At 39.8% G+C, this 27,490-nt stretch overlaps 1 protein-coding gene across 1 annotated transcript in view; it reads right to left on the bottom strand.

The window, feature by feature from the left end:
- Positions 1 to 27,490, bottom strand: part of LOC126188124 (splicing factor 45) — a 99,229-nt gene that overhangs the window by 26,672 nt on the left and 45,067 nt on the right. Inside the window, exon 8 of the mRNA XM_049929598.1 lies at positions 14,210 to 14,384. Coding sequence (XP_049785555.1) covers positions 14,210 to 14,384 — 175 coding nt within the window. The remainder of the gene's footprint in view (positions 1 to 14,209; positions 14,385 to 27,490) is intronic.

Genomic DNA, 27,490 nt, shown 5'->3' with positions numbered 1-27,490 from the left:
AGTCTGGATGATTGACTTATCTGGCCTTGTAAATTTAACCAAAACGGCCTTGCTGTGCTGGTACTGTGAACGACTGAAAGCAAGAGGAAACTACAGCCGTAATTTTTCCTGAGGCCATGCAGCTTCACTGTATAGTTAAATGATGATGGTGTTCTCTTGGGTAAAATATTCCAGAGTTAAAATAGTCCCCCACTTGGATCTCCAAGTGGGGACTACTCAGGAGGATGTCATTATCAGCAGAAACAAAACTGGTATTCTATGGATCAGAGCATGGAATGTCAGATTTCTTCATCGGGCAGGTAGGTTAGAAAATTTAAAAAGGGAAATGGATAGGTTAAAGTTAGATGTAGTGGGAATTAGTGAAGTATGGTGGCAGAACAAATACGACTTTTGGTCAGGAAAACAGAAAATCAAATAGGGGTAATGCAGGAGTAGGTTTAATAATGAATAAAAAAATAGGCGCACAGGTAAGCTACTATGAACGGTGTAGTGAACACATTATTGCAGCCGAGATAGAGGGTTTGGTTGATTTGGGGGAAGAGACCAAACAGCGAGGTCATCGGTATCATCGGACTAGGGAAGGATGGGGAAGGAAGTTGGCCGTGCCCTATCAAAGGAACCATCCAGGCATTTGCCTGAAGCAATTTAGAGAAATCATGGAAAACCTAAATCAGTATGGCCAGCCATGGGATTGAACTGTTGTCCTCCCAAATGCGAGTAGCCAAGATAGACGCGAAGCCCACACCTACCATAGTAGTACAAGTTTATATGCCAACTAGCTCCACAGATGATGAAAGAGAATGAAGAAATGTATGATGCAATAAAAGAAATTATTCAGATAGTGAAGAGAGATGAAAATTTAGTAGTCATGGGGGAATGTAATTCGATAGTAGGAAAAGGAAGAAAAGGAAAAGTAGTAGGAGAATATGGAATGGAAGTAAGGAATGAAAGAGGAAGCTGCCTGGTACAATTTTGCATACAGTACAACTTCTTCATAGCTAACACTTGGTTTAAGAATCATCAAAGAAGGTTGTATATGTGGAAGAGGCCTGGAGACACTGGAAGGTTTCAAATAGGTTATGTAATGGTAAGACAAAGATTTAGGAACCAGGTTTTAAACTGTAAGACATTTCCAGGGGCACATGTGGACTCTGACCACAATTTATTGGTTATGAACTGTAGATTAAAACTGAAGAAATTGCAAAAAGGTGGGAATTTAAGGAGATGGGACCTGGATAAACTGAAAGTACCAGAAATTGTAGAGTGTTTCAGAGAGAGTGTTAGGGAACAACTGACAAGAACAGGGGAAAGAAATACAGTGGAAGAAGAATGGTAGCTTTGAAAGATGAAATAGGGAAGGCAGCAGAGGATCAAGTAGGTAAAAAGATGAGGGCTAGTAGAAATCCTTGGGTAACAGAAGAGATACTGAATGTAACTGATTAAAGGAGAAAATATAAAAATGCAGTATATAAAGCAGGCAAAAAGAAATACAAACGTTTCAAAAATGAGATCGAAGGAAGGGCAAAATGGCTAAGCAGGGATGGCTAGAGGACGAATGTCAGGATGTAGAGGCATATATCATGTGGGGCAAGATAGATATTGCCTACAGGAAAATTGAAGAGACCTTTGGAGACATGAGAACCAACTGTATGAATATCAAGAACTCGGATGAAAAACCAGTTCTAAGCAAAGAAGGGAAAGCAGAAAGGTGGAAGGAGTACACAGAGGGTCTATGCAAGGGTGATGTACTTGAGGGAAATATTATGGACATGGACGAGATCGTAGACGAAGATGAAATGAGAGATATGATATTGTGTGAAGAATTTGATAGAGCACTGAAAGATCTAAGTTGACACAAGGCCCCAGTAGTAGACAACATTCCATTAGAACTACTGATAATCTTGGGAGAGACTTAGAGAACTAAGTCTACAAATGCTAGAAATGTAGGTTTGCCTTCCCTTAATCTATCTTCTAAGATAAGTCGTAGGGTCATTATTACCTTGCGTGTTCCAACATTTTTTCTGAATCCAAACTGATCTTCCAGAAGGTCGGTTTCTACCAGTTTTTCCTTTCGTCTGTAAAGAATTTGTGTCAATGTTTTACAGCCTTGACATACACACGTGACAATGTTGACTGGAATACCCTCTTTCAAATTCTGAAGAAGGCAAGGATCAAATATAGGGAGCGGAAGGCTATTTACAGTTTGTGCAGATACCAGACGGCAATTATAAGAGTCAAGGAGCATGAAAGTGAAGCAATGGTCGGGAAGGGAGTGAGACAGGGTTATAGCCCATCTCCAATGTTATTCAATCTCTATTTTGAGCAAGCAGTAAAGGAGATGAAAGAAAAATTTGGAGTAGGAATTAAAATCAATGGAGAAGAAATAAAAACTTTGACGTCTTCCAATGACTTAGTAATTCTGACAGAGACAGCAAAGGACCTGGAAGATCAGTTGAGCAGAATGGACAGTTCAAATTAAATCAGGTGATGCTATGGGAATTAGATTAGAAAATGAGACACTCATAGTGGTAGATTAATTTTGCTATTTGGGGAGCACAATAACTGATGATGGTAGAAGTAGAGAGGATATAAATTGTACTCTGGCAATCTCAAGGAAAGCTTATCTGAAGAAGAGAAATCTGTTAACATCAAGTATAGATTTAAGTGTCCGGAAGAGTTTTCTGAAAGTATTTCTATGGAGTGTAGCCATGTAAGGAACTGAAACATGGATGATAAACAGTTTAGACAAGAAGAGAATAGAAGCTTTTGAAATGTGGTGCTACTAAAGAATGCTGAAGATTAGATGGGTATACACACAAGTAATGAGAAGGTACTGAATGGAACTGGGGAGAAAAAAGGAATTTGTGGCACAACTAGACTAGAAGAAGGGATCAGTTGGTAGGACACCTTCTGAGGAATCAAGGGATCACCAATTTAGTATTGGAGGGAAGTGTGGAGCGTAAAAATCACAGAGGGAGACCAAGGGATGAATACGCTAAGCAGATTCAGAAAGATGTAGGTTGCAGTAGTTACTCGGAGATGATGAGGCTGGCACGGGATAGAGTAGCATGGATAGCTGCAGCAAACCAGTCTCTGGACTGAGGACAACGACAACGACAACAACAACAACAACGAACCCCTCTGGAAAACAGCTGGAAAGCTTATAAGGAAATCTTGAGTAAAACAACAACAACAACAACAACAACAACAACAACAATAATAATAATAATAATAATAATAATAACGCAAACTTGTCTCATCCAAGAAGTGGAGGTCGCTCTGCCAGCAGCAACTGAGTGCATTCATTGTAACCAGCTGCAAATTGTAGCTCGTGATGGCATGAATGGTACCTGCCACCTGGATTCAAAGATCATTCTTAACACCTTTAAACAGCTGGTGACAACAGCTAGCCTCACATAGAGGGTGGACATATGACTCACAATTTGCACCATTCTCCAGAATGAAGTGGCCCTCTGGTCTGAAGGTGAGTGGGAGGCTTAAACCAGAGGCTCAAAGGATCCTACAATGATCTCAGATGCAGATTTATGGACTACAGCTATCAGGTGAAGGATTGCAGAAACACACAGCAAAAAGGAAATGATTGCATGGATACCAGAGTAAATAAGATGTATACATGGGAGTAGATTGGACGAAATGCGTTTGATGATGAATTACGTGCCATAACAAGGGAAGGAAGTAGGCCAGACACACCAATTATGGAGGAGCACATTAATCCTTGCAGGTCAGAAAGAGAAAATGTTGATATGGTATTAGTTAACTGCAGAACTTTTCTTTGTGTGGTGCCAGAATTAGTGTCACTTATTAACATCCAGAATTAAGGGTAAAAAGCTGCCTGACCCCAGAAGGTAATGGCAGCAAAATCTTTAAGTCCAATTGGAATATATATTGCAATGATAAGCTGAATACCAATCATGGCAGTTGGATGCTTTTATAGACAATCTGCAACTAACAGGCCCAAAATATTCAATTCTTTACTCTAGAGGAGAGAATCAGAGACTACAAAGATATTCTAGGACCAACAAAAAAGTGTCAAAAAGAATGTTAAGAAAGCCAGAAAAATATTTCTGCTTACCAAATGTGACAGGACACAGGCTGAAGATTATCTGAGCAGTCAATATAAAACATTCTTAGCTAGGGATGAAGATGAGCTAAATCAATGGATAAAACTCAATAGTCCTGGTAGAATGTATATTTATGGAATAAAGCAAACAACTCACTAAACAATATAGGCCTTGAGACTTCAAAAGACACATAATCAACAGCGAAAACTTTGATGGCTTTCACATAAATACTTTTTCAAGCTATAGTACACACACATGCTCACTGCCCCCCCCCCCCCCCCCCACACACACATACACACTTGTGTAGCTACACTGGACAGAGACTGTAGCTTCACTTGACTGTGGGTTGTGTCTGATGGAGTGGGCACGGGAAGAAAAGAAGTGATAAGCAGCAAAGGCTGAGGAAGGGTGGATGGGGGAGAAAGGCAGGATAGGAATGCTGGGAGCAGGTAGTAGGTGCACAGGATATGGATGTGGCAAGGACACTTACTACATTCCACAATGGTACACTCATGCAGTGCATAATAACATGGAGCTGGATTGAGAGGTGCGGTGACTACAGGAAAGAGGGTGTGGGTGCAGGATGAATGAAGTTAGGATACAAGCGATGATTGATACCAGGAGGATTACAGGATTGGAAAACGTGTTACAAGGATAATTCCCATATATGTAATTTATCCAGGATCCAGATGCCACAGGTTGTAAAGCCTTAATTGAAATCGAGCATACTTTGTCCAGCAGCATGTTCAGTGACTGAGTGGTTAACTTCACTCTTGGCCACAATTTGGTGGTGGCCGTTAGTCTGGTTGTCATGTCCACATAAAATTCTGTGCAGAAATTGTATCAGAGGTGGTATATGACATGAATGCTTCTACAGGTAGTCCAGTCTCTGATAAGATAGGATAAGCCTGTGATAGGACTGGGGTGCATGTGCTTGATGGCTATCTTGAACAGGTTTCGCAACTGGATTTTCCACAAGTGTATGATCTATGTGACAAGTGGTTGGATGTGGGTGTGGAGCAATGACAGGCAAGGATATTGCACAGACTAGGTGGGTACAGGAATACCACTTGGGAAGAGGTGGGAGGAAATATGGGTAGAATGTTCCTCACTTTGAGGGAGGATGATAAACAGTCAAAGCCTTCACGAAGGATATGGTTTAGTTATTCCTGTCCAGAATGATAGTGAGTGGAAGTGGAGGTGCTCCTTTGCATCTGATTCTTGATGGTGATTGGAGAATTGGGGGTGTGTGAAGGCACTGTGTGGGAAAACCGCCTGTGGACTAGGTTTGGGGGATAGTTCCTATCTGTGAAGGCAAACTGGAGAAGGGATTTCTGGTCACTGCATATATGATGTGCATGGTTGGTTGCACTATATGGGACTGAGTTTTTGGTGTAGAAGGGATGAAATATGTCAAAATGCAGGTATTGTTGATGGCTGGTAGATTTTATTTGGACAGAGGTATGAATGTATCTATGAGAGAGGTGTTTGTCAATGTCCAGGCAGGTGAAAAATTGGGCTGCGGGGGACCAGGCGAAGCAGGTGGGAGAGAAGGTGTTGAGGCAGAGGAGGAATGCGTGTCATGGCCCTGGGTCCAGATCAAAAAAACATAATTAATGAACCTGAATCAGATTATGGGTTCGGGATTTTACATGGTGTGATCATTCTCTCTAGATAGCCCGTAAATATGTTGGCAAAGGAAGGTGCCATGCATGTCTCTTGCTGGTGATGTGGATCTATTTGTACATCTTCCCTTCAAAGGACAAGACACATTTATGTGTGAGAATGTAACTGGTTAGATGTATAAGGGATAGGATGGAGGATCTGGCGTCAGAAGGTAGTTAGGAGAGGTAGTATTCGACAGTGGCAAGGCTATGTGCATGGGTGATGATGGTGTATAAGGAAGTGGGATGAAAACTGATTAGTAGGGATCCAGGTGGTAATGAGGTGGTAAAGTAAGTGATTCGTGTTTTTAACACTTTGGCAACCAAGCACAACAACAACTTGGGCTATGACACTATTCAAATGACTGTGCCCTATTATATCTAAGGCTGTGATGTTTCATGATGTGCAAGCCATCTTTCACTCAAAAACTTGACAGATTTTGTATGAGAACCATGTAGGAACATCTAGTTACTGCCCCTTTCCATATGCCATCTCTTGTTGTCAGCCTACAGAATTGCTTTGATAGAGGCAGTAGCAAACTGCTATTGCGACAGACTGAGACACTGCGTGCTCACACTGTCATTAGATCTGTGCATATATTCTCTACATTCCAATGCTTTCTGTAGTTCTGCTACTACAAATACATCACTTTCATTGAGTGAGTAATAAATACCGGAAACTCCAGAGGAAGAAATATCTAAGTGGGAACAGTCTGAAGAAATTGGTGAAGAATTTTCTCAAGAAACGTTTCCAGTGCAACTATCAGACAGAGGCTTCCCTAGAAGTTTCCTGGTAAACTTCTGGAGCTGAGACGAAGCAACATCAACATGAATTTGCATGATTCAAAGGATACGTTACAACCTACTGGCACTGTTATTTTCTCTGTTGAGAGGTTTGTGTGTGTGTGTGGGAAGGGACCTTTGAAAGGAGGTGTGACCATGTTGGAGGTAAGTAATCTCAGGGAGGTAACCACAAGGGTGGTTACATAGGAGTGGGGAAGGGTTACCTTTGGATTGTAGTATGAACTGGGAGGGGGCTGAACTTCAAGTTTGTGGCTGAAGGTGAGGTCTTAGGATAGTACTGAAACTTCTGTAGGAATGAGGTTTTTGGTGGTGGTTTTAAACAGTGCCATGGATTAGTTTCGATTCTGGATTTTGTAGGATGGTAGGAGGGAATACTGATGGGGGAAAAGTTGCAACAGCTTCGACTGCAGCGTATGATATGCATCTATACACTAAACCAACAAATCACAGGTCCACAGTATTTTGGTAGCACACCACTGTATTTTACTTCTCAATAAACCCTCTCTCCATCCCTCCTAATTCCATGTCATCGTGCACCCCTCAACCTGACAAACCCCCAACCCAGTCCAGCTGCAGAGCTGTCAGCTGGCATAGTGTAGTCAGCCAAATTTGTGTATGCACTTATGAATGTGAAATCTAGCTTTTTTTAAAAAATAAAAAAATTAAAAAATGCCGAATCAGTTGATAGCTAGTAAAGTTTTCAGTTTTGTTTATGTTCTTTCCAACTCAATGCGTCTACTTCTCAGTAAGTTGTTTCCTTTACTTCTTAAATATTTAAAATTCAGAGGTATAGTACAAGTTAGTTCAGATGTGCTAGTGCCAAGCAAGATTGTTCTGCAGTGTTTAAACCTGCCATGATTCAACAGGCGTGATAGGAAGTTATGGTGAACAGAAACAGAGTATCATCAAAGATTTAAATTGTAGTGACCTCTCACTATCTGCAAGTGCATACTGCTGATCTGCGTTAAGCCACAGCAGCATTAGTACTTCAAAAGTGGCACTGTCATCAGGAAGTGGCCCATAAACATGCAGCTGTTTTTCTGGTAAAGTAGACAGTCAATGGAGCCTATCCACTGGAGTAGTTGCAATTCAAAGAACCAAGTCATTAGGATGACTAGCCAAACCACCACCTTGCTATTTGCTTCAAGCTACCTATAAGAGCAAGTCTCTTGACTCTTGTGATGCCATGACTACAAACGAGATATAATTTTTTCCCTTTCTTTTACTACCTTGTACTTCATACATGTATTTCTGATAACGTAGAACCATTTTCATTTGGTTATATAGTGTAGAACATGAAGCGTGACTATATTTACTTTGCTCTTTCCTATATGAGTTCCTTATGCAAAGACTTAGATTTTTTTCTGATGATCTTTCAAAGTAGTTTTATTAAATGTATTGTGTGAAACGGAATTAGTGGAAGTGTTGTAAGAACTGGGGAGCGAGAGAGGTATCGATAGTTGTTGGGTCGAATAGTGTATGGTAAACAGTCACGGAAGGTGCACGAGCATGGTGGTAAGGAAGCAAGTATTGTGCATAGTAATGGTGTGCATTTAATACAATATTAATACTGGACTTTCAGGTGTTAGACATGGTTTGAAATTTGACTTTATGATGGACTTTCTAAATGGACATTGTATTATGCAAACATTGTTGGTTTTTGCAAAACGATGCTTGTGGCAGTGACAATGCACTCGTGAACAGACAGTATTGTTGTCTGTTTAGAATTGAGCTGCACTACATATACTGTGAATTTAATATTGCTCAGTTTTCTTGGCAACAAAATATGACAAGCTAAAACAGTAACTGCCAGTGGGGAACCTGTGAACTGTGTGGCCACGTAAGTGACTGTTTTTGCAGGAACAGTGTTACCATGAACCACTAATATTAACAACAGATAGACTGTCTAACTTAGCAACTGGCAAATTATAGCAAATGGAATGTTACTTTAAACACGATGTATGGACTGTACCAAACTATCGTGTGTGTGAAAGTTGCATCTGAACTAACAAAACCTTCAAGTGCTGCATAAATGGCCTATGACAGATGGATGCTATGCAACTTATTACCACCGCCAGCCAAAACAGGATGTAAGGAAAGATGATATATTAATTCCAAGGACATGATTGGATGAACTTTCAGGATTCATATCAGCAACTTCAAACTGCTTCTACCGCCGTCACCACATCACGCCGACCCAGAACAGTTAAGACTCAAAACCATTCCTCTCTTCCAGAAACTCACAATTGCAACCAATTTAATTTTTTTCTGCTTTGTAACAGACTATATCTTAATGTTTCTCTCCATAAATAAAAGTATAATAGTGTACAGTAAAGACTGTTCACCTTAAGTGATGGTTGACCCCACCACTAACAGTAGTTACTGTCATAATTTGATTTGTTTTTGATTTTTTGTATATTTATACTAGTCATTGCATGTGTTGTGTGTGTCTTTTGAAGGGGTGTGCTGCAATGTGTACATACAGTCGTTTAGGCTGAGGAATTTGTGTGTTGTACTGTGAAATGTGGCCAAATGTGTAAGTTGAGGCATCCGCCATTTAAGAAGTAGCTTACTCGCCATTGATTCAAGTTAGTGTACATGTTTAGAAGCAAATTTATCTGGGTTTAACTGTTACTGGTAAGCAGAATTACAGTATACTGTGTCCTTATCTATCAAATTAGCTGCAGAGTGTTTTACTGTTTTTACTATCAAAGGATTTTACTGTCAGAATTTTAACAGGATTGGGAAACTGCTCATATAGAGGTTTGCTTCTGAAGTTTCCAGAAGTAAAACAGATTCTTGGGGTTTATACAATATTAATTTACTTCATGCAGTTTTTCTTTAAACATTTTTTGATTTCAAATTCACGGTAATAGTAAATCTTTATGAACAGTTTTCTTCACACACTCTGCCTCCTAATGCTTGTATATCTGTCAATAAACATATTGACTGAATCCGTCTGAAGTTTGCCTGCTGGCTCTGTCCAATGCTGCTATGTCCCAAATAACTACTCTTTTGTTGCTCCAAAATTTAGCTACCATGCACTCCAGGTCTACCCATGTTGGAATACATGTAGTCTGCCTGGTGAGATCAGCTATCTATCCCAACTACATATGAAGTCATATAGGGTGTTTAAAGTCAGGTGTTACACATTCCATCAGGAACTGATTCTGGATCCCAGTGGATATCTGCAGCAGCAGTATTGCCACAAGCTGATGTAGAGCATGTGCTCAAGTATTATATTTCCCTTTGTTCTTCACTACAGTGTAAATATTTAACAGTGTGAATCCTAACACACAGCAGCTGAGAGGCTGGCACCCATGACATGGTCCCACATTTGCTCAATGAAGTAGCACAGTTGCAAAGTACTAATTTAACCTTACAAAATGAGCTAGTAAAGCCGAAAGAGGGAAAGCAGATGTAAGTTCTAGTGAGACTTATTCCACAAGCCTCAAGCTTGAGTGTATAGCCATTAACCTGGTAATCCCATTTTCCGGAAAGTATTGTTTTAACAGGATTTGAAGTAGCAATAACTTTGATAAAATGTAGACAGGAACAGCCAATAAGGATAACGCATCTTAAATTGTTGGTTAAGGCATGTCAACTTATCAAGTGCTATTAGAAATGCATCTGTGACAGACTATGCGCGATGTTACTGGAGTGCTACTAATTCAAGTTGATATTACAATGAACAGTATCACACAGAACAATGGTGAAGGTCTGAGGATTCGACAACAAGAATAAATGGTGAGATCTATGAAAAAGTGCATAATGGAAATGGGATGAAGTCATTATCCAAGAACCAGAGCAGCATGCTCTTGATGGACTTATGAGAGGCCACCAGACCTTTGTATCGGTAATAAGGTTGCTAAGGTCTGGGTTTCATGTTGTGTGTGTGTGTGTGTGTGTGTGTGTGTGTGTGTGTGCGCGTGTAGGTCTGGGATTCACACTGTGAGATATTGGGGGGGGGGGGGGCAGGGGGGGAGGCGTGTTGCAACAAATGTAAGTTCTATTATTTCTTTATGTTAAAGGGTATACTTCCCTGGAATGAAAGGAAATATTTCCTCACGTGGTAATGAATATGATGCCATTCTTGGAGTAGATTTCCTACTATCAAATCAGGGCATAGTCAATTTATTTATTTCTGCTTGTGTCTGTATATGTGTGGATGGATGTGTGTGTTTGTGCGAGTGTATACCCGTCCTTTTTTCCCCCTAAGGTAAGTCTTTCCGCTCCCGGGATTGGAATGACTCCTTACCCTCTCCCTTAAAACCCACATCCTTTCGTCTTTCCCTCTCCTTCCCTCTTTCCTGACGAAGCAGCCGTTGGCTGCGAAAGCTAGAATTTTGTGTGATGTTTGTCTTTGTTTGTGTGTCTATCGACCTGCCAGCGCTTTTGTGTGGTAAGTCTTATCATCTTTGTTTTTAGATATATTTTTCCTATGTGGAATGTTTCCCTCTATTATATTTATTTATACTTATTTACTGCTTTATTTAGCTTGGCTTCAGACACTATCTTATATATATGAAAAATTATTACTAACCATTGGTTTTCAAGCTCTCAGTATCTACGCATACTTATGGCTCAGTTATGTAAACATCGGAGAGTTACCAATAAAAATAATAGTACTGATTAAAAACAACAACAGAAATTCAAAACAATAATAATATTAGTTTAACACTTTGGAAGTCATGTTTAATATCAATTAAAACATGAAGGATAATGACAAGTAGATGATTGATATGGCTGTGATAATCACTTAGTAATTGTTAAGAAAGAGAACACAGACTGTTTCATAGAGAGCTCTGAAAACAAGTGGGAGGGAGGACAGTTGGGGGCAGCGGAGGTTAGACTGGAGCTCGCTGGAAGAAGTATGTGGAAGAGAGAGCTACTGCGATAGATGGCACACCACTATCTGTCTTCTGAAGCAGAAAAGGAGTGCAATTTCCCCTGAGATTTTGAGAAAGGTAGCTCCAGAGTCAGATAAGAAAAAGATTTTGAGAAGCTAGCTGTGTAATGAAATGGTATAGCGAGAATTTTGCTTTGATGAGAAAAGTATTTCTGCTATGTTCTCCAGACAGAAAGTGTTATAGAGTCAAATTAAATAATAAGTAGGTGGTAGAGCAAACAGAGGGTGCATAAGTCTCTGCGTTTATCTGCGTGTAGCCAAGATATTTGTTCATAGGCAGGAGTGATAATATGGTGGGTGGGAACAATAATGTGAATGTCACAAATGTATTGTACTCAGGTGTTCATTGGCAGTTCCATCTAGCATGAGCTCTTATACTGAAAACCTTGAAGAATAGAATCATCATAATCAAGAATTAGGATTACTAGTGATTCCATGAGTTCCTCTTTAGGCTCAAAAGAAGATACTATTTTATACTTTTGTAGTGCAGGAAGAGATGCTGGTACTGTCTTATAGACTGCCGTTGTGTGTTCAGTCACGCAAACACTGATAGTCCACTATTATCCCTCAGTTTTACACCAGAGGATTTGGGGTGCAACTGGTTCTTGAAACTGAGGAGTAGTAATTGTTTTGAAAGTACTTAAAACTGCTTGCATTTTAGATGCACTAAGTGAGAAACTTAAATTTTGAGCCCACAATATTAAGGTAAGTAAGTCAGCATTTACATTCTGTATGGCTGCCTTCAGGTTTGGTGGACTTACAATGAGGTGTAAGAGGACACACACACACACACACACACACACACACACACACACACACACACACACACAAACATTAATTCTGTCTCTGGCAATACAGTCCATATTACCACATTGCTGCAAGGCATTTCCAAATGCCTTGGGAAGCCATTTAAACTGCTTGCCACTTGAATAGTCCCTTAAGGTCAACTCCTTGCATAAGAATCGCAGGGAACAGGGAAAGAACTCCCAGCACTGAAATGCCAAGAAATGCATTATCTGTGGTAAAATTGATATTACAAGATGAGGAACTGAAAAGGAAGAAACTTTGTGTGTGAGAGATATCCTACGCACCAGAAGGGGATTCAGCTTTATACGACGGTAATCCCAAAAGTAAGGTCTCCTATTTTTTTATAAGTACATAGACCTGTTTATTTCTACAATGGTTTACATCAGTTTACAGCTTGAACATTTAGCTATTTTTCGACATAATCACCATTTCTGTCAACGCATTTTTGTAGACGCTGTGGCAGTTTTTGTATGCCCACGTCATACCAGCTCGCTGCCACGCTGTTCAGAAAGTTAGCTGCCACGCTGTTCAGAAAGTTATGAACTGGCGTGATTGTTGCTTGGTCTCAGGTGTAAAGTGATATGCCCAGGTTTCGTCACCCATGACAATTGAGTCCAAAAAGTTGTCCTGTTCGGCTGCAAGGTGGTGAAGAAATGCGTGGGAAGCACAAACTCATTGTCGCATGTGGTCCTCAGTCAGCATGCGTGGCATCCATCTTGCACACGCCTTCCAGTAGTTCAATGTTTCCGTTAAAATTCTGTGAGTGGTGCTTCGGGAAACCTCAGGAACAAACGTGCAGAGACCATCCATGGTGATCCGCCGATCTTCACGCATGCTTTGCTCAACCTTCAACACTGTCTCCTCAGAAATTGACGGTCTCCTGCTCCTTTGTTCATCATGAATTTCGGTCCGACCAGCTACAAACTCTCTACGCCACTTACGAACATTTTTGACATCCATGCACGACTCACCATGCACTTTCGTCAATTGGCGATGGATTTCAATTGGCGCAGTGCCCTTTGCGTTCAAAAATCGAATAACTGTGTGCAATTTGCACTTGGAGGTAACATCCAATGGGAGCTCCATTCTCAACAGCCACCAAGCCAAGACTGAGTGCCTCAGCACGGCGTGCGCATGTTTACACACAGTGCATGAAGCACTCTTCGTAACAGTGTGATCAACTGCCACACAAACAGAGTTCTGTACTTGTAAAAAAATTGGAGACCTTGCTTTTGGGATTACCCTCGAAGTTCCCATCATTGTCGACAATTCTGATGTGGAGGAAGCAAAGCCCTGATGGCCAGTGCAGAAGTAGTAAAGTGCACAAAATAATAGTGGTACATTGTACAAAACATGCCACTGGGGAAACCTGCTCATGATGCTGCTTTGAGAGAAAACTCGCATAGGAAGAGAGAGAGAGAGAGAGAGAGAGAGAGAGAGAGAGAGAGAGAGAGAGAGGCAGACAGAGAGGGAGGGAAGGGGGAAGGGGGGAGGGGGAGAGGGAGATATCTGAGGACTTTTTGACAGAGTATACCAAACTACTGACTGAATATACAACTTATTCCTCAACTAGCTGTTACTGACGGCCTTGCAAGCATGTCAGTAGTTTTGTAATGATTAGTGATAGTGAGTAAGTAAGCTATTGCACCCGCAATATCATCAGCTGTTGATCCCTGTGGGAAAATAACTTCTTATGTTTTTGTGTGCCACCACATACTGTGATACACACACAGAAGAGAAGCAAGAAAATTTTATACTTCTCTTCATGCACCTGCTAGCCAATTTGTTTACAATGTACGTGAAACATATTACGAGATAATGAGCGCGCAACATTTCATATATTAAAGAAAGTCTGAGGTAAGAGTACCAATGGCAGTTTACAATATTTTTTTAACTGTCAACAAATGCACTGTTATGTACAAGTGTAATGGTGCTAGACTTACCTTTAATAGCTGATTCAATCCGTTTAAATTCAACAAATATTCTAACAGCTTCATCATGTGCAGCACTTGGTTGTTCATAAATAAGAACTTTAACAACATCACCATATTTTGTGTTACATTCATCTTTAACCTCAGGCTCCAGGTCTTCATCTACTTCTCCTGGACCAACCATATTCTGTAGAGAAAAGAGGAACATGAAATATTTATGGACATTAAAAAAATACATTTTTTCTCACGCCCCCCCCCCCCTGCTTCCCAAGGAGGAGGGGCGAGGAAGAATTTCAGAGATACAAGCTAAATATAACAATTAAGTTTCTTTCTATCTTCTGTTTTATCAGAAAAAGTGGAAAATATAGAAACATGGTTATGCATATATTAAGTTATATCAAACAATGGTATTATTGATTAGTTATATCAGTTAGTAATAGGATGTCTGCTTGGTTGCAAGTTAAATTGCGTCACCACTTGATTCTCATACTGCTATGAGTAATAGCTGAGATTACAAATTAATTAGAAAATACTTCAAAGAATCTTTTTGAGCCACCCAAAATCCTCAATCTGTGGTCTAGTTTGGATTACTTGATGGTATCTTCATGAAATGGATCACAGCCTCTACCCTGAAAGCTTCTCTCCAGTTTATTTCACTTGCTTCTCTTTAGTTTAGCAAGTCATCTTCCTTGACATTGAATGCCACCTCAATGATGCTTCTAAAAAAGCCTCTTGACACAACAAGCCTATCAATAAATAACAATATCTCTATTTTTGTAGCTGCAAACCTATCCACCTAAAACACACTGAGTCAAACAGTCTCTTGTGTTTGCACACATTACAACCACAGCATTGAGTAACCACTCTCCCCAAAATATTCTGAAGGCTGCTACAGACAGACACTATCCCTTCTCGTGCCTTTTCCCCAAATATGGTCATCTCACCCACAAAGACGTCCAATGCAATAAAATACTCTTGTGCTCCAAAAACGTCAATCAGATCCATTGACAAGCCACAAGGCAACATACTGCACACTACACCCTGAACCAGATTGTCCACCAGGACTTCAACTACATACATACATACATACATACATAAGCCACAAGCCACCATACAGCACATAAAGGAGCATACCTTATAATACTACTACAGTAAAACCTCTACATTTTTGTGTGGTCCAGATTTAAAAGATGCAAAATTGAGGAAAATGCAGAATCAAGGAAAATGTTAAAACCCCCAAAATATGAACAGAAACATATGTAATTGGCTTACATGATTAAAAATTGTAGTGCACTCCAATACACTGCATAAAACCGGTATATGTGGAAGAAATTAAATTTTGAATACAGTGTTTGTACAATAATTTGTGGTAATGAATTTCATTATTTCTTAAGAAAAATAATGGATGTGTAACAGCAAGTAAAAATTTGTCAAAACCCTGAGGTAATCGAGCTTTTACTGACGTGCTATGAACACAAATTACATGTCAAAATATATGATTTTGAGAAGTGTTTCCAGTGTGCTCACCACAAAAAAAAGCAAATATTGACGAACATGTTGAATTAAACTGCAAACTGAAGTACAGTGAAAAGCATCAGCATCTAACTCGAAGGGTGTGTGTTTTCCTTCTCTTGATGAGAGAAACATAGACATGAAAAAATGAGTTTTCATCCCCAATTAAAGTTACAAGCTTATTAGAAGTCAGCTCAGTAAATTTCTGGTGCTACAGTTTTGCTTCTTACCTTCTATTGCTGCAGCCAATCTTTATAATATATACAGTGTGTGGTGCATAGTATATGCTTGAGAAGTATATGTAGATGTTGCAGTTGTATCATGTCAGATTTGACCACAAAAGTCTTTAAAATATGCTACTGCAAAACCCTGTTCTATTTCCATGTGGCATCTCCGCCCTAGCACATGATCTGCAGGAAAAGTATATTTTCAGCAGTGTGCTTTTGCCCCTACCTGCCCTCCTGTTGTTGAAGGGCCACCCCCACTCTCCAAACTTCCAGCAGATGAGCTCATTTTACCTGTGTTAGTGTGGTGTGGTGGCTGCACTGGCTACTGAGTGATGTAACAAGTCGCCAGCCAATAAGAGTTCACTAGCCGGAAATGGTCGCCTTTTCTGGATTCTGACTGAGCATATTCTTCAAGACTCAGAGTTTGAATTTAAAAGGTTTACAATTAATATTGTTGCTCAATACAATATATTGGAAATACAAGCAAAAAGACGGGAGTGAGTTTTAAGTGGCATAAGAAAAGTTGGCGGATGGGACCCTTGGCCACATGTTGTCCGTTTTTCTATTGCTGCCGCAACCTAGCAGTAGTTGTACCATAACTGTGCAGTGAAGCTAAATGTGCAAGTTGTGTTGGCAGCAGCGACTGTGGATTACATCAGAAATTTCTCTCTCACGTCCCTCCCTCTCTGCTACAGCCAAAAATATTTCCTTAATTCCACCACTACCCACGGCGCAAACCATCTGTCTTTTGTACTACTTGTAACTCGTTCAGTCACATCAAATATCAATAGGAAGAAAATGGGAAAAAGTCAAGCAAGACATCGTGTAAGAATGTAGGTTCAAGGTAATCTGGGAATTTTTAGCAGTGATCTTATGGGTTTTTCACAAGGGCTACAAATGTATGACATAGCATCGTAAGAAATGTAGAATTGGACAATGTAAAATCAAAGTTCCACTGCCTCTGAGTGATAGTTGTTTCATCATTTTGTCTGCAGTGTGAAAGTTCTATTCATGAAACAACATCCGGTAACTGTTACTGTTAATATCAACAGAAAGAAATAATAAGTAAAAACAAGTTTAATCATTATTAACGCATGTAGTCTTCAAGGATCAACTGACAGTTCTTTTTTTTATAAACTGTTAATAAACAGGAAGATGTAGAATATCTTTTTACATTCATCACTTCAGTTTAGTTTGTGACCAAATGACAGAATACATCTTCAAGAAAATTCAGGATTTCCATGGAATCAGCTTCTTCTGTGAGATATGTTATTGCATATTTAGGACTTGTAATGAAAGAAACAGAATATTTTGGTATATGAATTTTTTCTCACTAAGGCAGCTTACAACATCCAAGAAAATGTTAATTGTGTGTTTTATTGTCAGTTTCATCTGACTGTCCGTGTTCAGATTACCAAACAGAAGTACTTGAGCGTGCAAAATAGTAACCATAAATAAAGTTATTTGCACAAGATGTCCTTGAGCAATAATATCAGCAGTTGTGACAACAAGTGGACATAGTCAGACTCAGTACTGAAGAAAAGAAACAACTCTGGTTGATAAGCAGTGGTTTGGCAGGAGGGGACCAAGAGTCACACATTGAAAACTGTAAAGTAAGTCGAAGACTATTCATCCCACTGACGGTACTTTATGACTTCTACTTACCACATACAAGTACTTCTGATACAAGGTTTATAAACACACACCCAGTTGGCAAGAGCATGTCTCTGGAAACCAGTAGCTGTGTGGTAATATTGTGTTATTGGGTGTCGTATGCTGAATAATATGACGATTGATTACACATCACAATGTCAGGTTCATTAGATGAGGAATATTAAAAAAAAGGGCAAGCCCTTATCAAACTAAAAGTAGCACATTTCATTTCACATCTGAACAAGCATTTTTACACTTCAAGGAGGCCAAGACATTTCCATTGTGTAATACTAACACTCAACAATACTGACTTTAAACAGCACGAAAAAGGGGAGGACACGACATGGAGCTCAAGAATTTGGCTCAAACTGTGAGAAGAGAAGCATGTTGATACCCCTTTCAAGCTCCTAGAGTATCTCATGTGAGTGAGCTGTTGGCCCATTGCAATTCGCAGATTCTGCCAATTCGCCTACATTTGTAACAGCCTCTAACAGTCGTGAATAGTGTCTCGCTATGCACCTGCAGTAATTTTCCATAAAAACTCCTTAGTTTATTGGAAAATGGAAACCTATCAAGAATTTTCTACCAGTGAAGTGATTGGTGAAACATCAAAACTAAAACTTTTGAAGCAGCTTTGGAAAACAAAATCACCCATTATGCTTTTCCAATTTATACAGAAATGGCATGATTACCAGCAATCCTTCTCTATTTGTGGCACCTGTAGCAACAGCTATGGGCTGCAGAGCAGGTTATTAAAATTATGAATGATAATTTCATAGTAAAGGATGAAGATTTGATACATGCCAAGCCTGACAAACAAAGTCTTTATGATGAGGTGTGTGGATTTTCTCATTCTCTTTCCCTCTCTCTGCTCACACATGCTTTTTTCATATCCAAGCATTATTTGTACAGGTTCCTTCTTGGACTACAGGCATGAACAATGAGGATTATGATTGTAACAAATGTTTGTCTCATATTTTGGTGCCCTTGACTGATATCAATTTTGCTGATGCTCATCCAAATTGTAAGTTCCCATCATTAAAATCATGATTCCCACTCTTTAAAAAATAAATAAATAAATAAATCTTCAAATTTGGAGAAAAGGAGTTGAACAAATGAAAAATTGCAGTCATCAACTCAGAAACATGGGAAAATTATTCATGACGATGATAATGAACAGTGATAATGAGAACATTATAACAATGGACAGACGCAGTCGCATTCCCATATTTGTGAGAAAAATTTAGCTTATTGCTAGTGATGACTGGGCAAAAAGCTAAACGTAAATATTCAATAAGACAGTGAAAAATCACCAAATTCGTTAACAAAAATGCTTTTGTAACTTTGAAGGAAATGGTGAAATTTCCGTACGCTGTGTAAAATGTAATTTAAAAGCAAGTTCAGGTGCTACAGTTTTCCTTCATGCCTTCTATCACTGATGCCAATCTTTACATTCTACAGTGTGTGGTGCAAAGTATATATGTGAGTAGTGTATGTAGTTGTTGCAACTGTATCGTGTCAGACTTGAACACGCAAGTCTTTTACATGTGCTATCGCAAAACCCTTGCTCTATCTCCAAGTGACATCTCTGCCACGGCACATGCTGACTGTCTCGTTTTTCCATTGCTGCCACAACCTAACAGTAGTTGTATCTTGATTGTGAAGTGAAGCTAAACATTGCAAGTTGTGCTGGCAATGCCAATTGTGAATTACATCAGCATTTTCTCTTTTACATCTCCTTTTTCGCAACAGCCTAAAATATTCCCTCACCTCCACCACCACCTGCTGTATGAACAGTCTGTCTTTTGTGCCAGTTATAACTCATTCAGTCATATCAAATACTAATAGGAAGAAAACTGGATGAAGTCAACTGAGACATCGAATAAGAATGCAGAATCGAGGTAAACCTTACTAGGAAGAAACGTAAAATCAGGGAATTTTTAGCATTGATCTTAAGAGTTTTTCACAGGCACTATGAATTTATGGTGTAGAATCACAAAAAACGTAAAATTGGAGAACATAAAATCAAAGACCAACTGCAGTCATATCCTTTCCTGTTATGCTCACAAATGAGGTGAAGGACAAACAACAATCTATATGCCTATGTGAAATGTTATGCCTAGATACAGTATTTAAACGTGTCAGTGTCAAGCAGCACATTACTAATACTGTATTTGAACTTTACAGGATTGGCTTTCTCACTCATTTGCATTAACTAAAGTTTTTTTATTATTTATTTTTATTAACATTGAGAGCAAACTGAATTTCATCACACAAAACATAAATTATGTCTAAGTCATCCCATATCTTTCAACAGTCACTCAACAGCAACACTTTCCCAGATATAACAGTTTCATCAGCAAAGAGTCCGCCCCTGGTAGCTGAGTGGTCAGCGCGACGGAGTGTCATACCTAACGGCCCGGGTTCGATTCCCGGCTGGGTCGGAGATTTTCTCCGCTCAGGAACTGGGTGTTGCATTGTCCTTATCATCATCATTTTATCCCCATCGACATGCAAGTCACCGAAGTGGTGTCAATTCGAAAGACTTGCACCAGGCGACCAGTCTACCCAACAGGAGGTCCTAGCCACACAGTATTTCCATATTCCATATCAGCAAACAGTCACAGATTTCCACTCACACAACCTGTCAGGTTATTTATGTACAAAGAGAACAAGAGCAACATTCTGCCCATAACTCTGTAGTACTCCTCTCAGAGAAGTATTCCACCTCCTGCAACCCCCGCCCCCTTCCCTCCTATCCAATAAACAAAATGTTCTCAACCATTTATATGTTTTTCCAGTATCTAACCCCCTGTCACGAGTGAGATCTATTCCCACAAACACTATTTTTTGGAGCAGCCCTGTTGTTTATCAGCTATGCTGCAGTCATGCACCCAAGCACGAGTAATCACTGCCAAATTACTTTCAACAGCAAGAGCATGCTGCTCAGAGCATCGTCAGTTCTGGTGGCTACCGCTTTCCATTTCTCTTAACTAAGCAAGTGGTCTCTTTTGTTAGAGGTATGTATCTTGTCCAGATTGATTTTTAGGCAGTCTCACTCTATTCTGCTCTGCCAGGAATTCACCCCTTCTTCACCTGGCTACAAGTCCAATACATAATTACCCCCATACACATTTGGCCAAGCATTTTCTGACCTTGTATTACAGTTGATGATTCGAGGCATGCTGCCAGGGATGGTACATCCGCAACTGTTGAGTCCTTAGGAAATAAGATAATTTTTATTTTTTATTTTGTCCGTCTCAGTTGCATTAATTTACTGTATTACAGTGTTATTATCTTGACCACACTCTAATGTTTGCACATTCAACAAGAACTGTTTGTGGTACATTTGATCATACCATCTGGATATGACTTTTCAAGCAAATAGGCACACTCACAATAACCTCATCCATTTCCTGTTAACTGATTCTTCTGTACCTTCTTGGTACAACATTGTCATAATAAATGAAAGCGCTATATTGCATACATTCTACCGGATTAATTTATTCAGGTTAACAGTTTTTTGGGATAGAACACCATCATCAGCCTTTAACTGACTATACGAGGTGGAATCCAAAATTTTCGGGACTGGTGCTGCCATCTGGAAAGTTGGAGTAGTAAATCTTTGCACTGTTGGTGGTGAGAGCTGCTTATCTGATGAGTCGGTGTGCAGAGTAGCATTCAGCTGGGAGGATGTGTTGCGTGTCCACATTTTGCATGTCAACAGTGATTTCCGTAATACTCTGTGTTTGGTGAGTGGCGATTTTACCATGGATCCGCGAACAGAACAGCGCATGTGTATCAAATTCTGTGTGAATCTCTGGAAAAGTGCTACAGAGACCCTATCAATGATTCAACAAGTGTTTGGGGACAGAGTATGAGCCATACGCGTGTGTTTCACAGGCATGCTCGGTTCAGGGCCGGCCATACAGACGTCAAAGATGATGCTCACACTGGAAGGCCTGTTAGCCGCACAATGCCAGACATTGTTGCCAAACTTCAACAATTGTTTCATGTGGATCGACATCAAACCATTCAAGACTTTGCGGATGAAGTGAGTATTGGTTATGGGACATGTCAATGGATGTTGACTGATGAATTGGGCATGCATCGTGTTGCTGCAGAGTTTGTGCCAAGGATCTTGACTGCCGATCGGAAGGCACAGCATGTTGAAGTGTGCACGGACCTTCGTCAGACCGCATCTGATGATCCGACCTTCTTGTCATGGGTTACCACGACGAGAGCTGGATTTACGGTTATGACCCAGAGACAAAGCAACAATCGCCCCCGTGGAAGAGCCTGGGCTCTCCAAGACCCAAAAAGCAAGACAGGTGAAGAGCATGGTCATCGTTTCCTTTGATAACAAGGGAATTATGCACAAAGAATTCGTCCCACCCAACCAAACAGTGAATTGTGCATACTACTGTGATGTTTTGCAATGGCTCCGTGAAAATGTGTGGCGACGACGGCCCGAACTTTGGCATCAAGGGAACTGGCTGCTGCATGATGACAATGTATCCTGTCACACGTCCTTGTTCACCAGGACCTTTTTGGCAAAAAACAACATGGCTGTTGTACCCCACCCACCGTACTCGCCAGATTTGGCACCTTACGACTTCACGCTATTCCCAAAACTGAAACTCAAGTTGATAGGCCGTCAGTTCGACACTCTAGAGAGGATTCAAGAAGCAATGCTGGTGGTGATAAACACCCTCAAAGAACACGACTTCCAGAAAACATTTGACCAGTGGCAGAAGCGCTGGGACTGGTATGTATGTGCGGATGGGAACTACTTCGAGGGTGATGGTGACCATTAGTCCAAAGATGAATGGAATATTCCAGAATTTGAAACACGAACAGCTGCTAGCATGAGTTTCTTAGAAGGAGATACCTTAGGGGTTGCGAAGCAACTCAAATCGCTTGATACGGGCAAGTCTTCAGGTCCAGATTGTATACCGATTAGGTTCCTTTCAGATTACGCTGATACAATAGCCCCCTACTTAGCAATCATATACATCCGCTCGCTCACCGATAGATCTGTACCTACAGATTGGAAAATTGCGCAGGTAGCACCAGTGTTTAAGAAGGGTAGTAGGAGTAATCCATCGAACTACAGACCTATATCACTGACGTCGGTTTGCAGTAGGGTTTTGGAGCATATACTGTATTCAAACATTATCAATCACCTCGAAGGGAATGATCTATTGATACGTAATCAGCATGGCTTCAGAAAACATCGTTCTTGTGCAACGCAGCTAGCTCTTTATTTCGCATGACGTAATGGCCGCTATCGACAGGGGATCTCAAGTTGATTCTGTATTTCTAGATTTCCGGAAAGCTTTTGACACCGTTTCTCACAAGCGACTTCTAATCAAGCTGTGGGCCTATGGGGTATCGTCTCAGCTGTGCAACTGGATTCGTGATTTCCTGTCAGGAAGGTCGCAGTTTGTAGTAATAGACGGCAAATCATTGAGTAAAACTGAAGTGATATCAGGTGTTCCCCAGGGAAGCGTCCTGGGACCTCTGCTGCTCCTGATCTATATAAATGACCTGGGTGCCAATCTGAGCAGTTCTCTTAGGTTGTTCGCAGATGATGCTGTAATTTACCATCTAGTAAGGTCATCTGAAGACCAGTATCAGTTGCAAAGCGATTTAGAAAAGATTGCTGTATGGTGTGGCAGGTGGCAGTTGACGCTAAATAACGAAAAGTGTGAGGTGGTCCACACGAGTTCCAAAAGAAATCCGCTGGAATTCGATTACTCGATAAATAGTACAATTCTCAAGGCTGTCAACTCAACTACGTACCTGGGTGTTAAAATTACGAACAACTGCAGTTGGAGAGACCACATAGATAATATTGTGGGGAAGGCGAGCCAAATGTTGCGATTCATTGGCAGGACACTTAGAAGATGCAACAAGTCCACTAAAGAGACAGCTTACCCTACACTCATTCGTCCTCTGTTAGAATATTGCTGCGCGGTGTGGGATCCTTACCAGGTGGGATTGACGGAGGACATCAAAAGGGTGCAAAAAAGGGCAGCTCATTTTGTATTATCACGTAATAGGGGAGAGAGTGTGGCAGATATGATACGCGAGTTGGGATGGAAGTCATTAAAGCAAAGACGTTTTTCGGCGCGGTGAGATCTATTTACGAAATTTCAGTCACCAGCTTTCTCTTCCGAATGTGAAAATATTTTGTTGAGCCCAACCTACATAGGTAGGAATGATCATCAAAATAAAATAAGAGAAATCAGAGCTCGAACAGAAAGGTTTAGGTGTTCGTTTTTCCTGTGCGCTGTTCGGGAGTGGAATGGTAGAGAGATAGTATGATTGTGGTTCGATGAACCCTCTGCCAAGCACTTAAATGTGAATTGCAGAGTAATCATGCAGATGTAGATGTAGAGGTAAGGTTTTCAACAGATGGCAACACCAGTCCCGAAAATTTTGGATAAAACCTCGTAGTTGTCAAAGAATTTAAAATTTTGTATTGTAGCTTCTTTGATGATGATAGTCAGTTAAAGTCTGAGCATGGGCTTGTAAAATGAAAACCAGTTAATGTGAATAAAGAAATCCATTGCCTTTACTACAAAGATTTCTATTAACAAGCACTCAATATTTGAGAACAGTGGCAATTTACACTGATACATCAATTAAAATATTAATCCTTTTACTTTAACTGCACTTAAGTAACACATTTTCATGAGACACTTCCCTCTAGCTCCTAGAACGTTAACTCATTTCTGCCAAAATCTTTCCACAGATTCCTGACAGAGATAACAAGAATAGGAGATGAAAACTTGTTTAACTGTTCATGCCACAGTTCTACAATATCATACGCACTCCACACACTCATGTAGAAAGCAGCTACATGCAAGAGAGGAAATATAGTCAGTTCAAGGTTTGACGATCACAGTGATTGTCATGAACCATCGTGGAATAAATATTAGTAAATGTGTTTTACAAGAAAATACATACGAGAGTTGGACAAAAAAAAAAAAAAAAAAAAAAGGGAACTCCATGAGAAATTCATGCTTGAAGTTAAATGCAAATGCTAGACATGCCTGTGGTTTGCACTACTGTATTTGACCACAAACAGCGCCTGTGCAATCTCCATGATATGTTGCAAGTGTCAGTTGTGGTCAGAGCAGTGTCAGACAGACCTAAGTGAATTCGAATATGGGAAAATTCTTGGTGCTCATATGATGGGTGGTTTCAAAACCAAATAATCAAAGTGTCAGGTTTTTTAGAGGAATGTTATCAAAGATTTATACTACATACAGGGTAAGCGGAAAAACATCATCTGCTATGTCATAATGTGCATAACAGTGTGTGTTGAGTAGCTGTGATGGACAGTCATTGAAGAGGACTGTTACCAAAAATACAAGGTGCTACCCAAAATTTCCCAGAATAGAGCAATGAATAAAATTATATTTACCAGGGTATCACCATCACTTTCAAAGTAGCCCCCTTGAGGGTGTATACACCACTCCCAGCTGTTTTCCCATGAATTAGGAGCTCCTTGGAATGTATTTTTTTGTGAGCCTATTTATTAGTAGTTGTTGTTGTTGTGGTCTTCAGTCCAGAGACTGGTTTGATGCACCTCTCCATGCTACTCTATCCTGTGCAAGCTTCTTCATCTGTCAGTACCTACTGCAATCTACATACTTCTGAATCTGTTTAGTGTATTCATCTCTTGGTCTCACTCTACGATTTTACCCTCCACGCTGCCCTCCAATACCAAATTGGTGATCCCTTGATGCCTTAGAATATGCCATACCAACCGATCCCTTCTTCTAGTCAAGTTGTGCCACAAATTTCTCTTCTCTCCAATTCTATTCAATACCTCCTCATTAGTTATGTGATCTACCAATCTAATCTTGAGCATTCTTCTGTAGCACCACATTTCGAAAGCTTCTATTCTCTTCTTGTCTAAGCTATTTATCGTCCACGTTTCACTTTCAATTCTGTCTAAATCTCCTCAACTGTGTGAAGTTTGGCTCTTTGAGTTGAGTTTCATTCCGGGAGAGAGAGAGAGAAAAAAAAAAAAAAAAAAAATCAAAATCACTCAGTGCCAGGTTAGGTGAATATCACAGATGAGGAAAAACTGCACAGTGTGTGACCTCGCATTGTTATGATAGAGGAACCAATCACCCATGCGCCACTTTCGTCAGCAAAATCCTCCTGCACACCCGATAAGACAGCACGACAGCACTGCCTACGATCTTGCAGCACCATATTCTGCACGCAGCGATATTTTAGGAGAAATGCCAGTTGACAACTGTCCGGAATGGGGATTATTGTCAAACAATGTTCTGCAATCTTGACAAAGTTTAAAATAGCCATAAGTCTGACTGCAGCCTAAGGTGTCTTCCCCAAATGCTTGCTTCAATATGTCATGTGTTTATGTAGCGGTTTTTCTGAGTCTGAAACAAAAGTTTATGGACACATGTTGTTCTGAGACAGCCGTTATTGTCAGTTCTGCAAGTATACAACACACAAGAGTGGGCAAATGTGTATATAAACTAAATGTGACCACCTAGCACAAAGCCCCTCAAGTCATGAACCTTTACAGCATGTATGAGAGGAAAAGTTTTACATACCTGATTAATTATAACATTTATGCTTAATTATTTGTCATAATTCGGCAGTAGTACGCATCACATGCAAGGATGTTTATGGTGTAAAGTGTTTAAAAGGAAGGAAAATATTTTGTGATACGATGTGCATTGTAGAAACTACAGGGTTTGAGTGTATGTTGATAGTAATCAGATTTTATTGCAATTAAGTTGTTTTATTTAAAAATTTTGTGATCAATATTTCATTACCTTTAGAGATCACAGGTCATATCTATGAAAATTTTGGTATTGCCATGTGGTGTTACAATCTTTTACTTAACCTCGCATTATGCAATTTGTAAATTTTTTCCTTTGCTTGAAAAGGGATTTTGAGTTTTAAGTGTTGTAAACTGATTCTGAGACTTTTTCTTTATCTGTTAAAATACTTCAGGAACTTTCATTAACACACTATATTGAGGATCTTGTTGTTCAAGATAATGAATGTTCACTCACTATTTTACAAGTTTATAAAGTTGTAAAACTTTAAAGATAAAAAAGGGCTTTTTTGAGAAATGGTGCCTGCCCATACCACCCTCATCTTCCACGTATTCAAAGAATTGGCCTTCAGGCGTTGTGTGATGTTTCCCCCAGTATCTATCCCAGCCAACACCTGCAGAGCCATGTCACTGATGAAATTTATAATCATGAATTACTGCATAAACATTGTATTGTACATTTAATTTCCTTCTCTTACACAGATTTTATACAATGTATTGAAGCGGATTATGATTTTTAATCATGTATGTCAATTACATACATTCTTGCTCATATTTTGGGGATTTCAACGTTTTCCTCGATTCTGCATTTTCCTCAATTTTGCGTTTTTTAAGTCTGGGCCATACGAAAATGTAAAATAAGGGTGTCACACTAGTTAGGCCACTGAATATGTCATATCCTTTGTCTGCAACTTTGGGTGCTGAAAACCTCCAGCACATAAAAATCTATTTAGTCTAGTTTGAATATAGATGTTTTTCTGATCTCAACTTTACAACAATTTTGATACTTTACGCACATTTCATATGCCACAATGTATGATCTACAATATATAATCTACTCAGCAACAACGTTTTTCAAACTAAACTATATGAATTAAATGTGACAAATACCGTATTTACTCGAATCTAAGCCGCACCTGAAAAATGAGACTCAAAATCAAGGAAAAAAAAAAAATTTCCCGAATCTAAGCCACACCTGAAATTTGAGACTAAATTCAAGGGGAGAGAAAAGTTTTAGGTCACATCTCCAAATCGAAACAAAGTTGGTCCATGGTAATATGAGACACAATT

The sequence above is a fragment of the Schistocerca cancellata genome, chromosome 5, assembly GCF_023864275.1.
Source record: "Schistocerca cancellata isolate TAMUIC-IGC-003103 chromosome 5, iqSchCanc2.1, whole genome shotgun sequence".
Taxonomy (NCBI): Eukaryota; Metazoa; Arthropoda; class Insecta; order Orthoptera; family Acrididae; genus Schistocerca; species Schistocerca cancellata.
Note: the sequence above shows the minus strand (reverse complement) of the source record. Positions and strands in the feature narration are given on the sequence as shown.